The sequence below is a fragment of the Giraffa tippelskirchi genome, chromosome 12 (genome assembly GCF_054371585.1).
Source record: "Giraffa tippelskirchi isolate mGirTip1 chromosome 12, T2T-mGirTip1v1.2.pri, whole genome shotgun sequence".
Classification (NCBI taxonomy): Eukaryota; Metazoa; Chordata; class Mammalia; order Artiodactyla; family Giraffidae; genus Giraffa; species Giraffa tippelskirchi.
Genome location: NC_137286.1, coordinates 39,969,366 through 39,983,215, shown reverse-complemented (window position 1 = coordinate 39,983,215; position 13,850 = coordinate 39,969,366). Strand labels below are relative to the sequence as shown.

At 50.6% G+C, this 13,850-nt stretch overlaps 2 protein-coding genes across 3 annotated transcripts in view; one reads left to right on the top strand and one right to left on the bottom strand.

Moving 5' to 3' along the window:
• The window catches only part of IL16 (interleukin 16), a 126,140-nt gene extending 122,982 nt beyond the window's left edge, over positions 1 to 3,158 (top strand). For both annotated transcript variants that reach the window (XM_081550369.1, XM_081550370.1), the window contains one exon: positions 1,043 to 3,158. In XM_081550369.1, coding sequence (XP_081406495.1) covers positions 1,043 to 1,236 — 194 coding nt within the window. In that variant the 3' untranslated portion in view covers positions 1,237 to 3,158. The remainder of the gene's footprint in view (positions 1 to 1,042) is intronic.
• A 1-nt stretch (position 3,159) lies between these two features.
• Positions 3,160 to 12,218, bottom strand: STARD5 (StAR related lipid transfer domain containing 5). The gene is made up of 6 exons (XM_081550373.1): positions 12,002 to 12,218; positions 11,370 to 11,419; positions 10,864 to 10,996; positions 7,612 to 7,729; positions 6,407 to 6,500; positions 3,160 to 3,759 (listed from the first exon to the last, which is right to left on the bottom strand). The coding sequence occupies exons 1-6, from the start codon at positions 12,098 to 12,100 to the stop codon at positions 3,612 to 3,614; spliced, it is 642 nt and encodes a 213-aa protein (XP_081406499.1). The 5' UTR covers positions 12,101 to 12,218; the 3' UTR covers positions 3,160 to 3,611.
• Positions 12,219 to 13,850: the final 1,632 nt, after the last annotated feature.

The following is a 13,850-nucleotide window of genomic DNA, read 5'->3' as shown; positions in this document are numbered from 1 at the left end:
TGTCCGACTCTGTGCGACCCCATAGACAGCAGCCCACCAGGCTCCGCCATCCCTGGGATTCTCCAGGCAAGAACACTGGAGTGGGTTGCCATTTCCTTCTCCAATGCATGAAAGTGAAAAGTGAAAGTGAAGTCGCTCAGTCGTCTCTGACTCCTAGCGACCCCATGGACTGCAGCCCACCAGGCTCCTCCATCCATGGGATTCTCCAGGCAAGAGTACTGGAGTGGGATGCCATTGCCTTGCAGAATCTTAATTACCAATCAGGGATTGAACCCACACCCCTTGCAGTGGAAGCTTGAAGTCTTAACTGCTGGACCACCAGGGAATTCCCAGTATTTTTAACTTTAGAAAGTCGACTTGAGATGAGCATAGGTCTCCAAGTCACTGGACCTGGATTCTAGTGTTAGTTCTGCCACCAACGGCAGCACGACCTTAGGCAAGTCTCTTCACCATCTTGGTCCTATTTGCTTACATGGGGATGAGCCTGCCAGCTGCAGGGTGATGTGGGGCCAAGGGACATGGACTCTAGAGCCACAAAGTCTGGTTCAAACCTAGACCCTACCACGCAGCAGCTTTGAAGCTCAGGTGAGTTACTGGAGTCCTTGGTTTCCTCCCACATGAAAAGGGAACAGTAACAGAGCATACCTCCTAGGACTCTTGTCATAAATGCTGAGTGTTAACACAGAGCCTGTGATATATAACTGCCCAGTATATTTTAGCTTTTTTTTTTTTTTTTTTGAGAAATGTCTATTTAGATGCTTGGTCTGTTTTATTTATTTATTTATTGGCCACATTGCACAACATGCAGGATCTTAGTTCCCTGACCAGGGACTGAACCTGTGCCCCCTGCACTGGAAGGTGAAGTCTTAACCACTGGACCACCAGGGAAATCCTGGGATGCCTCACTTCAGACCACTGAGCTCCAGAGGGATGGGCTCCAGTTCCCTTCTGAGCTGTCCTGGCTCCTCAGAGACCAAGGGTAGGTGGTGACTTCTTGTTCCCTTGTCACCCAAGGCACCCACTCTCTCCTCTCTCATCCTAGGGGTCGTCTCAGAACAGAGTGACACAGTCCAGCCAGGAGATGAAATCTTACACCTGGCCAGCACCACCATGCAGGGCCTCACGCGGTTTGAAGCCTGGAACATCATCAAGGCATTGCCTGATGGACCTGTGACAATCATCCTCAGGAGGAAGAGCCTGCAGTCCAAGGGGACCCCAGCTGCTGGAGATCTCTAGGCCTAACACCAGTGCAGACACCAGAGCCTACCACATGCAGGTCCCTGAACTGCTAATTCTCAGGGTCACAGCTAACCCCACCCAATGGGGGAATGCACAGGTGTGCTTCCCGGTGGCTACTTGCCCAGGTCTGGACCTTCTGGGACCCCACCCAGTAAGAGGGTGGTCCCAGAAGTTAGGGCACAGTCACAGTGGGGTGGCTGATACAAAGGACAGACTGCATCTAGAGAGCTTAGTGATAATACTGTGGTGCTGTAAATAAAATGGATATATGATTGGATATGAAATCCATGGCTTGCTCTGCAGGTTTTCTAAGGCCTGTCTCTGGGTGACAATCCACCCCAACCTTTGTTTTTCTCATGAGTCTGCAATGCTGGCCTGCTTGGAGGGGGTTCCCTTCATCTTGCTGCATTTGACATCAGCTGGCGCTCACAGGCTGGAGGCTAGAACCACTGGAAGGGTCACTCACTCACACACGGGCCACTGAGGTTGGCTGCTGGCTAGGAACTCAGCTGCAGCCATTGGCCTGGACACTTGCAGTCGGCCTCTCCCTGTGGCTGGGGCTTCCTCACAATATATGACTCGGTGTCCCCCGAGAGTGTGAGAGCCAGGTAGGAGCTGCATCCTTGATATGACCTCACCTCCAAAGTCGAAGAGCATCACTTCTCTTGTGCTCCATCAGTCAGAGCTGGCCCAGACCTGCGCAGGTTTAAGGGGAGGGGAAAGGCGGCTTGGGCTATTTTTGGAAAATATGGTCTATCACATAGCGCATTTGCAAAACTGCTTTTGGTTGGGGTTGGAGAGGTGCTCCTAGCCGGGGTGGTACCCGGTGATAGAGCAAGTAAAGACAGGTGACACTCCATGTGTGCTCAAGCTGTGCCAACAGAACAGACCAGCCTGAGTCTGAGACAGTGAAATACACATGGCTGCCATTTACCTCCCATGTGCCAAGCACCGTGTTGGTGTTAAGTGGACACTGTCTTCAGTAATCACAGCAGCGTCTACAGAGCGTGATATCGTCCTCTTATATAGATGAGAACACTGAGACCCAGAGACAATAAGCAACTTGTCCAGCTGGTAAATGATACAAAGAGTGAGTCCTTTCTTCTGTGATTTGGTAGAGACCAATAGGCCAAGATGAGGCTTCTCCGACGGTTCAGCAGGTAAAGAATCCGCCTGCAATACAGGAGACACAAGAGACTCGGGTTCGATTCCTAGTTCAATTCCCTGCAGGAGGGCATGGCAATCCACTCTAGTATTCTTGCCTGGAAAATGCCATGGACAGAGGAGCCTGGCGGGCCACAGTCCATGGGTTCACAAAGAGTCAGACACAACTGAGCAACCAAGCAAGTGCACAACAGGCCAAGGTGCTTTTAAATGCAGACAGAACATTGCAGGGAAACTACCTCTGTGTGCCTGACCAAAGGGATATTTGGTTTGGTCATTAGTGCCTGACTGTTAAGCTCGGGGCAAGGAAATTGATTAGCAACACCTAGTATCCTCTGATCGGGGCTTCTCTGGTGGCTCAGCAGTAAAGAATCTGCCTGCCAATGCAAGAGACATGGGTTTGATCTCTGGGTCGGGAAGCTTCCCTGGAGAAGGAAATGGCAACCCACTCCAGTATTCTTGCCTGGGAAATCCCATGGACTTGGTAACAGCAGTATGGCCCTACCAGGGCTTGGAGGCCAGAAGACTCCTGCTCCACCTTCCATAACCAAGGACAAGAAAAGGCAAATGTCCAAGGGAGCGAAGGTTCTCCTCAAATCCCACTTGGAGGTTTGCTCCATCCCGAATCAATTACAGAGTGCTTCCAGGGCCAGATTCAAACTGCCTGGTTTCCCTGGGGCACATGAAATTTAACTTATGCAGGGGAAAAAGAAAGAAAAATGATTTGAATAAAAGAGACAAAAGGAATACTGAAAGTGTTTTTCCTGAAGGCTCATCTCATTTTTTAAACATCAAGTTGACGTCTTTAAGGGGAAGGCTGGCACAGTACCATACATCTGGGGGTCTGTGGTACAGGACTGAGCTCGAATGCAGCAAAGGGGCTGAGCCAGGTTTTGGGGGATCTCTGAGAGTGACCGGCAGAGGAAGGCTTTGGACCCTAGTGTGTCCCACGGTGCCCAGGCAGACTCCCCGTCTGATGGTCGGGGGCTCAGCTGCACCTGCCGGAGAAGGTGTCCTTGGATGACAAAGCCCCTCCCGAGTAGATGGAGGATCGAGGACCCAGGGCTGCCCCCAGCTGATGTCCCTGGAGACGAATTTTCCATCAGTGTTTTCCAAAGGAGCCCATGTGCTCCCAGGCTCTCCGGGAGTGTCCCAACAGCTGCCATTTTGCACGAGCCACGGCAGTTCTAGGCCAACCAGCCAGGCTGTCAGCCGAAGAATTTCTTCACTGCTTTCTCAAGGTTGGCGTAGAACCCAGCCATGCTGCGGGGGAAGAAGGAGTCCACCACGCCCTGTGGGAGGTAACCACTGAGATCAGTCTGGAAGAACGTGACCAGGCTGGTTTTGTTTGGCTCCCTGTGAAAACAAAAACAGGGCTGTTAGGTAGCTGGAACCGAGGGCCCACTCAAGGAAGTTGCCCAAACCCAGGGATTTTGCTGGGTTCACTGCCAAGGGGTCCCCTCTGGACCTGCTTCTTTTCAGGATGGAAGCGGGTCCTCTCAAGCATGCTTCCCTGGCCCCACATGGATGCCAAGTGAGGACGTGCCCCCATTTCCATCACAGCAAGGTCATTCATTCCCTGTGCCTGACTCAGTCGGGAAATTCTTCCAGAGAACTTACTCCAGTGCCAGGTCTTGGGAAAAAGAGACAAGATGCTGCCCTCCGACCACTGAGGGCAGTGATTCTGCGAGAGGTCTGGCAACTCCTGGAGGTTCCTGACACCCTTTCAAGGGCTTTTCAAGGTCAAAGCTATTTCCCTCACAGCACTAAGATGTGATTTGCCTTTTCACTCCCATTCTCTCAGCCTGTACTTTATTCTCACAAATTTTTCCCATGGCCAGCACAACAAAGGCATGGGCTTTGTGGAGACCAAGCATTTTTGTTTGTTTATTTATTTATTTTTAGTTTTTGGAGGCCATGCCTCCCAGCATGTGGGATCTTAACTTTCCCAGCCTGGGATCAAACCTGCATCCCTTGCGTTGGAAGTACAGAGTCTTAGCCATTGGACCACCAGGGAGGTCCCTGAGCATTTTATTTGAATAGAGCTGTTAACAGCTTCACTGGGGGGGGGGGTCGGGGGTTCTAAAGGCTCTTTGATGTGTGTATCACAACAGACTGAATGCAGAAGCAGATGTGAGCTTCTATTAAGCCTGACATTAATATTTCCTCAAATGCAAAACAAGACCACTTCCACTATTTTTCTCTTTTGAAAAATAGTTCTTTTTCACAACAATATTTATGTTATCATGTAATTGCTGTTGTTGTTCAGTCGATAAATCATGTCTGACTTTTTGCAACCCCTTGGACTGTAGCACGCCAGTCTGTTGTCCTTCACTGTCTCCTTGAGTTTGCTCGAATTTATGCTGAGCTGGTGATGCTATCTAACCATTTCATCCTCTGCAGTCCCCTTCTCCTTTTGCCTTCCATCTTTCCCAGCATCAGGGTCTTTTCTAATGAGTCACTTCTAATGAATGTATCATTATTTTAAAATAAATAGTTTTAAATGTCCCAGGTTTAATGTCAAATTATAGTAAATATTGATGGATATAATCCACATGAACAAAACACTTTGATGCCCTGAATAATACTGAAGAGTGTAAATGAGGGCTTCCCTGGTAGCTCAGCAGTAAAGAATCCACCTGCCAATTCAGGAGATGTGGGTTTGATCCCTGGGTTGGGAAGATGTCCTGGAGAAGGAAATGGCAACCCACTCCAGTGTTCTTGCCTGGGAAATGCCAGGGACAGAGAAGCCTGGCGGGCTACAGTCCATGGGATCACAAAAGAGTTGGACACAACTGAGCGACTAAACAGCAACAATGGAGACTTAGACCAAAAATATGAGAGCTAAGATCCTGCATGCTGCTCAGTGTGGCAAAAAAATAAACAAACCCCCAAACCTGGCCATGACCTGTGAGAACACGGGGACAGAACCACTTCTGAGCTCAGTTCTGGGGCTGACTCATGCTGTGCTCTCAGAATCACCCATTAGGCCAGAGCATCTCAACCTCATTCCTCACTGAGGGTACACAAGATGAGCACCAGTGGGGGGATTCAGGGTGGTGACAGCTAAGCTTCTGGCTGCTCCCAGCTGGTGGAGAGCTCTCAGATCCCCAAGAAGACTGAGTGCGCAGACCCTACATGGCCAGCCTGTGACCCTGCACAGACTCCCCAGCCTCCCTGAGCCTGTTTCTTCATCTGCTAAATGGGACCATGACATTTGCCCAGCTTGCCTGGGACTAGAGGGAGGGTTCCCCACGTCAGAAATAAGGACACTTCCCCACAATTTTGAAAGCAGGAGGAAAAGGGGGCAGCAGAGGATGAGATGGTTAGGTAGCATAACCCACTCAGTGGACATGAGTTTGAGCAAACTCCAGGAGATGGTGAAGGATAGGGAAGCCTGGCATGCTGCAGTCCAAGGGGCCACAAAGAGTTGGACACGGCAGAGTGACCGAACAACACCACCACCACAATTCTTTCCCACATGCCAACAGAACTTTGGCGTATTACGTCACCGATGTGTATACGTGGGGCTCTGTAACAGCAAGGCCTACAGAGGTGTAAGGCATTTTAATTACTGGGAATCATCGTTAATGTTGCCATTGAGTAGAACATCCTCTGCCTTGGATACAAAGGAGATCAAACCAGTCAATCCTAAAGGAAATCAACCCTGAATATTCACTGGAAGGACTGATGCTGAAGCTGAGGCTCCAATACTTTGGCCACCTGATGCAAAGAAAGAAAAGACCTGATGCTGAGAAAAATTGAAGGCAAAAGGAGAAGGGGAAGGCAGAGGATGAGATGGTTGGATGGTATCACCGATTCAATGGACACGAGTTTTGAACAAACTCCGGGTGATGCTAAGGCACAGAGAGGTCTGGCATGCTGCAGTCCCTGGGGTCGCAAAGAGTCGGACACGAATGATCAACTCAACAACAACAGGACATCTTCAGTGAAGCCACAGTGAGGTCTGGGCACATCATTCATTCTAGGAGGTTGTCCTTACCCTGGCAGAGGTTCACAGAAACAACCACAGGGATGGTTAAATCCTCTCACGTAACCCGGTTTCGGGGGACAAGATGGATGCTCCACATTGGTAGCTGGAAGAGAGAGTAACAGGTCAGGGAGCTAACCACTGTCCAACCTCGGGCAGTCAGGCCACAGCGGCTGAAGGGCCTTACCAGGCACCCAGAGCGCGTGCAGACCGGTCACCTGGAGCCTGAGCTCTCCCTACTGCCACCCCCACTGTCCCTCACACACACGCATTCACATGTACGTGTGCTCACACACTTCTGCACTCACACACGCACACATAGCCTCTCCAACCTGCCAGAGTATTAGAAAAAAGAATATTTCAGGGTCTTCCCTGGTGGCCCAGTGGTAAAAAACCCACCTGCCAATGCAGGAGAGGTGGGTTCAATCCTTGGGTCAGGAAGATCCCATGGAGGAGGGCATGGCAACCCTCTCCAGTATTCTTGCCTGCAGAATCCCATGGACAGAGGAGCCTAGTGGGCTACAGTCCAGGGGGTAACAAAGAGTTGGACATTACTGAGCATACACACACGCAGGTAACTAGATTCCAAATGCCATAACTAAGACCTAGCACAGCCAAATAAATACAATTTTTTTTTAAAGAAAGAACATTTCAGATGTCAGGCTTGAGGGTAGAAGGAAGAAGGTCCCCCTCTCAAATCACAGCCAACAGAGGTGTGGATGTGCCACCACCTGCCCCCACATGGGATATTCAGGGGAGCAGCCAGGCTGGCACTTTCTGCAGGAGGAACCATAAAAAGTGCAGAGGCAGGAACTCTGCTCCTGGCTGGAAGTGGGGGAGCCGACAGCACCACAGCCCTCATGGGAAGGTGCTCCATGGGTGCAGGGGATCACTACACCCTGGGGTTCCCTTGAGCCAAATTGTAGCCCACGTGTCTGGGATATGCACTATGCACCTCAGCAGGAATGAAAATGGGGTGCTGATGGAATCTGTGTCTTCAAAGTAAAATGACGTGTGTGGACACTCTCATCTCAGACCTCCCTGGCACAGAATCCCCCCAAACCTGACAAGGGGAGGGAACACAGAAAAACAGGCCCAGGCTGTGCATGCCCCAGGGATTTCTAGCTGGTGGGCTTTCTTTGAGGAACTGGGCGGGTGTGGGGGAGACAGAGACCAGCAGCCCACTAACACCTTGAAGCAGGGCCACTGTCACTCACCGTTGGAACTGATGGTGCCGTCCTCATACGTCCTGACCAGCACCAGGTCCACGAAGTCTCTGGGGGAAATAAGCTTCATGGCGGCCGAGGGGGTGGTGGTTCTGCTGAAGAGCAGGGTCTGTCAGAGGAGAGAGGGGTCCAGCTGCATCCGATGGCCAGGCATCTGCTCCCTGCCCTGACTCCACTCGGAGCTCACCCACCCCCACATCCGGTCCCAATAACCCAGGCTCTGGAAGATGGGAAAAGCACTGACAGCAAGGTGGCATTGTGACCTAGAGGGTCTGGAGTGAACTTCCCTGGACAGAGGTGCCAGGGGTCACAGGAACACACCCAGTTTGCAAAATCTTGGGTTGAGACCTGGGCAACAAGGGCAGCCCGAATGATGCAACAAAGAGCTGGCCTGTGGCAACTAAGACTTGACTCAGGCAAAAATAAAAACAAATAAATATTTTAAAAAATAATTTTTAAAAGGATCATGAGAGTTGTCACTGGTGGAGCACGTAATAAGAGTCTGTCTGGACAAAGCTCTCCGTTGTTCAGTCACTAAGTCTTGTCCAACTCTCTGCGACCCCATGGACTGCCACATGCTAGGCTTCCCTGTCCCTTCACTATGTCCCGGAGTTTGTTCAAACTCATGTCCACTGAGTCTATGGACAATGCTCTCAGTGGTCCCTCACAACTGAGAAACTGGTTTCATTTACCCATTTGACCAAATAAGAAACCAGAGGCTTGCAGAGATGAAGGAATTGACCACAAAGCTCAGGGTGGAGAGGAGAGACTTGAACGGGGCCGGGTCTAGGCTGAGGCAAGAGAGGCCATTCCTTTCTTAGGCTGACTCTGCTTTTCTTGCCCAACCCTGAGAACAGTGCCTCCTTAAATATGTGTCCTGCACAGCTTTCTGGTTTCCCCCAGTCCCATCCCTGGGAGGGAGCACCCCTAGAACTTCACCCAGTCTCAGAATATTCCACCAAGTCCATTCCTCCACTTTACAAGTCAAGGACCCCCCCAAGCCCATGCTTTATCCCATGGTTCCCCCACTCCAGCAGGACCTCGGCCCTTTCAGGGTCATAAGATCAGGCCCCAGGATGGCACAGTCCGAGGGAGAGCCTATCCCATTATTCACTTAATGTGTGTTAATTACTCAGTTGTGTCGACTCTTTGTGACCCCATGGACTGTAGCCTGCCAGGCTCCTCTGTCCGTGGGATTCTCCAGAATACTGGAGTGGGTAGCCATTCCCTTCTCCAAAGGATCTTCCCAACCCAGGGATTGAAGCCAGGTCTCCTGTATTGCAGGCACATTTCTTTTCCATCTGAGCCACCAGAGAAGCCCATTCATTTAATTTTTTTTATCTAAACGTGCTCACTTTTTAAAACTTAAACTTATTTTAAAAGGAAGCTATTTAACTGCTGGAAATGAAAAAGAAGGTATCAGTTGGCATAAATAAAAGACAACTGCTATACACACACATGCTGCTGCTGCTACTGCTGCTGCTAAGTCGCTTCAATCATGTCCGACTCTGTGCGACCCCATAGACGGCAGCCCACCAGGCTCCTCCGTCCATGGGATTTTCCAGGCAAGAGTACTGAAGTGGGTTGCCATTGCCTTCTCTGATACACATACATACACACACAGAATTCTTGGGTTCTGATTCTGAGCCTGAGGCCAGCTGTCTGTCATAATGGAGATCAGCAAGGTGTCAAAGGCACATGAGCCCCTGAGACTTTCCGCTTCAAGTTATCAGAGAGATTGAAGGCTTGAAATGGAGTGACCTCACTAGGTGTGACTGAACTTCAGCTTCGACTGTTAAAGACCTATCACCTTCTGTCCCACCCTTCACAAAACACTGACATAAACTCCTGTGATAATGAATTGAAATGTGAATTCCTGGTGAAGGTTAAGAACACTTAGCTCCTGCCAATCAAGTAGTAAAGAACTATGGCTTGAGATTTCCTAACACCTGCTACCGAAGCACCCAAGAGGGTACTAGGTCCACAGATGTCAAAATCAAGGCACCATTCAAAAAAAAAAAAAAACTAGCAACATTTCCTCAAGGCATCTTTTTCATTTCTTTTGGCTATGTCTTTTTTTTTCCTTCTTAACTTACGTAATCAAAACGAGGTGGATTCTTAACACTAGGGGGCTTCCCAAGTGGCTCAGTGGTAAAGAATCCGCCTGCCAAAGCAAGGGACCGGGGTTGGATTCCTGCATTGGGAAGATCCCCTGGAAGAGGAAATGGCAACCCACTCCAGTATTCTTGCCTGGGAAATCTCATGGACAGAGGAGCCTGGCAGCTACAGTTCATGGGGTCGTAAAGAGTCAGATACAACTGAAGCAACTTAGCACACACACACATGCTTAACACTACAGAGGATCCCAGGGCAGGACCAACTAGATCTTTGCTGTCCAATATGGCAGCCACAAGTTCCACATGGGTATTTAAATTTACACTGAATCATGAAAATTATATAAAATTAACTATTTCTTCAAACTAGACACCTTTCAAATGTCTGTGGCCGCTTGGGCCCAGTGGCTACTGTATTGAACAGCGCTTTTGTAGAATATTTTCATCACAGCAGAAAGTTCTACTGGGCAGCACTAGGCTAGATACCACATGTTTTATCAGCAGAGAAACTAGCATCCAGAATTTACCCCCTGGCACAGCCTCACAGCTGGCAGAGGATCCTGAGTCTTTGGCCAGGACTCATTATCATGGTCCCATCAAGGGGCAATATTTCAACTAGAGCTGATGTGTGCAATCCAGGCTGCTTCACCATTCTCAGAGCTCACATTCACCCTGCACTCCTGCCTTCATTAGCCACTGCAGGGTTCTCTCAGCTCTGTTTAGGGCAGCTCTACCTCTCTGGGTCTCACTGTTAAATACCTATACCTGGTCTGAGGCTGGGTTTGAGTGTTGAGCAGTACACAACCTGTTTGCTGGGCACTGCCCTTGCCTAAGGGCTTTCCAGGTGCCACAGTGGTAAAGCATCCACCTACCAATGCAGGAGACGCAAGAGAGGCAGGTTCAATCCCTGAGTCAGGAAAAATTCCTTGAGAAGGAAATGGCAACCCACACCAGTATTTTTGCCTGGGAAATCCAGTGGACAGAGGAGCCTGGCTGGCTACAGTTGCAAAGAGTCGGACACGACTTAGCAACAAAACAACAACCCCTTGCCTAAAGGTGTCACTGACCCTTCACAGAGGGGAGAGAGTCGGCTTACTGTCTCTGGATAACAGCGCTTGGAAAGACTTACATCGGTGAGGCTTTCAATAATTTCAAAACTGTTCACATTCTCATCCCACTGAGCTCGTAAAGTCCCAGCAAGTGGCTTCACGCAGTCCCACACTTGCTCTGGTGTCCCGTTCACAATGCCTTCTCCTCTGTACCTGGAGCACAAAGAGCAATGTGACCCCAAGGCATCAACCAAACCTGTTTATCCTGGGATTACACAGAAGGACTAGAAGCCATGTCTGCCACTCTTCTTTAAGACAAAAAAAAAAAAAGACAGCCTTGCAGAGGAAGGGGCTGACATCTACCAGCCCACCTCCCCATGGGCCTGCAGAAACGGATGGACACTAAGCTTTCACAAGAATACAGTTTGAGGAAATGATTTAGTTAGATTCAGAAGCTTTTCCAGAGGATGACTGGCAAGTTGATTCCAGGTGCTAGGATGGACTGCCGTCTCAAAGGAAGCAAACCCACAGAAACATTAGGAGAGGTGTGACACCCTGAGGAGCTCTGAGCAAGGCATGCACTTACAGGTTCCCTGGAAACTCCACAGATGGCCTCCAGGAAACTGAAACTCCGTTCTGTCAAAAGGCACAGAATCGCACAATTTTAGAGCTAGAAGGGCTCTTGGGAGATAGAGCCCGATCCCCTGTTTTATGGAAGAAAAGGCAAGAGCCTCAAGAAATGCAAGTCTCCAAGGTGAGACCCAACTGATTCGTGACAGAGTGGTGACTAGTCCTGAACAAAGCTTCCTCCAGGAGGATGCGATGGACAAAGGGATCTCGTGTGGCTACTGGAAGAGCTTTAGAGCACTGGAGATTTTCAAATCACTTTAAAAACCACCACGCATCTTGTTTCCTCGGACAATTTAGGTCTGTTTGGTGCTTCCCACTCCACCCAAACCATTTGCCAGCAGGTGACCTTGGCTAAGTCATTTAGTGAAAGGGACACATACTCACCTCCTGGGGGTCACTGTGTGCACAACTGGCCCTATATTTTTTTTAAGGAAACAACCCCCAGTGGAATCTCCTCTTCAATCTAGCTCCAGGGGATGGAATGCAGAAAACCCCTCGGGAGAGGAGGGGCCTCGGGGCTTCTGAGACCCCAGCCCTAGGGAGCAAAGAAGGCCCCACGACCCCTTCCTGCCCCCCTTCCTCACTCACGCCTTCCCGGCAAATCTTCCAGCCTGATTTGTCTCGCCGGTACTGGAGCATCTTCTCCGCCACCGCCTCGCTCACCTGCGCGGCCGTCGCCGGGTCCATTGCGCCCAAAGATGCGCGAGGCCTAGGGGTCGCAAGCGTGCTGTGCGGCTGCGGCCCCGCACTTGGATTTGGGAAGCCGGAAAACCAGGGCCCGGCGTGGAGCCCCGAGTCCCGCCCCAGCCCCGCCCCCGATCTAGGATTGGTTTAGACCGTCTGATAGGTCCCGCCCTACTCTGAGAGTAGCAGGGCCGTTGAAAGACCGGCCCGGCAGCGCACACTACGCGCTCAGCCTGGGCTGGTCCAGGGCACCCCCAGCAAGGTCCAGCGGGATCCGCCTTTCGCCCGTCCCAGCTCAGGGAGGGGCTTGGGGGCGCCGGAACTTGGGAGGGCCAGTGGTGGAGAGCCAAGAGGGCGGGAACAGGTCTTGGACGACGTCGTAGGCTTGTGTAAGCATAGTGGACTTTTGTCTTAAGTGCGCAGAGGCTTTCTGCCAGGGTGGATGATGGTGAAATTTCCATCAGCTATTCCTTTCTAGGGCGGCTGTTGCAGGGGTGGGAGAAGCAGTGTGCGCAGAGACGGGGGTGGGGGTGGGGGCAGTTAGGTGGGGGTGGGAGCAGTTAGGTCATGGGAGAGATGGGGGTGGCCTGGAGCAGGGGTTGGTGTTGCAGATGGAGAGAAGAGGACCCTCGGAAAGTGTTTAGAAAGCTAGAACATAGAGATCTCTATGACAGATGGTGGAGACTGGAGGAGTAGGAAGCTCATGACTCCCACTTCCTGGCTTGAGCCGCTGGCAGCTTAACTGAGAGGGAGACCAGAGACAGGGTTGCGGGGGACATGGTGCGTTCAGTTCTGGTCTTATTCAGTAGGAGGTGCCTGAAAGACCTCTAAGGGATGTCTGGGAGACACTGGGATGCGCTAGCATCTGGGACAGAGCTGGGCCCAACTAAGAGATCACAGAGTTCTGTGCCTCTGGTGGCCTCCACCTTAAGGGGGTGAGTGGGATCACATCCCCTCAGCTCCTTTCCTCCTTTACAGCGCGGTTGTTGTCATTTAATCGCTAAGTCGTGTCCAACTCTCCTGCGACCCTATGGACTGTGGCCTGCCAGGCTCCTCTGTCCATCTGATTTCCCAGGCAAGAACAGTGGAGTGGGTTGCCATTCCCTTCTCCAGGGAATCTTCCCCACCCAGGGATGGAACCCAAGTGCAGCTGCTGCTGTGTGTGCTTAGCTGTGTACGACTCTTGCACCCCCATAGACTATCAAGTCCCATAGAATGCCTGCCAGGCTCCTCTGTCTATGGGATTCTCCAGGCAAGAATACTGGAGTGGGTTGCCATTTCCTTCTCAAGGGGATCTTCCTGACCCAGGAATGGAACCCGGGTCTCCTGCATTGCAGGCAGACTCTCTACTGACTGAGCTACAAGGGAAGCCACTGAACCACCTGGGAAGCCCTTTTCAGAGCTGTAACCAACTAAACATTTGAAAAGATCAACACCGAGATCAGTTTTTATTTTCTTTTTTGTGTGCATATTGTTTCATCTCAAATGTTAAAAAAAAATGATGTGAAGAAAATGACTACTTGAAACCATTTCATGAAGGATGTGATGGACTGCTAGATGTTGAGAGGCTGGATGCGGAATTAGAGTCCTAAACCTGGCTTCATGCACAATTCACTGTGTGCTTTTGAGCAAGTCACTTAGCCTGTTTGCTTATAGGTGAAGTGAAACCATGATAGATGTCATCCCATGCCAGTGTGATGGGCAGGTGAAGTAATGCACGTAAATGTTCCTTGAAGCCATTAAAAAAAAAAAA

What these genes read in the sequence shown, in the direction of transcription:
- STARD5 (XM_081550373.1), bottom strand. Translation starts at nt 12,100, where the DNA reads ATGGACCCGGCGACGGCCGCGCAGGTGAGCGAGGCGGTGGCGGAGAAG. An exon ending in GTGGAGTTTCCAGGGAACCT is followed by an intron (nt 10,997 to 11,369) that starts GTAAGTGCATGC and finishes TTTGTGCTCCAG; the next exon opens with GTACAGAGGAGAAGGCATTG. An exon ending in TTCTGTGAACCTCTGCCAGG is followed by an intron (nt 3,760 to 6,406) that starts GTAAGGACAACC and finishes TTGTTTTCACAG; the next exon opens with GGAGCCAAACAAAACCAGCC.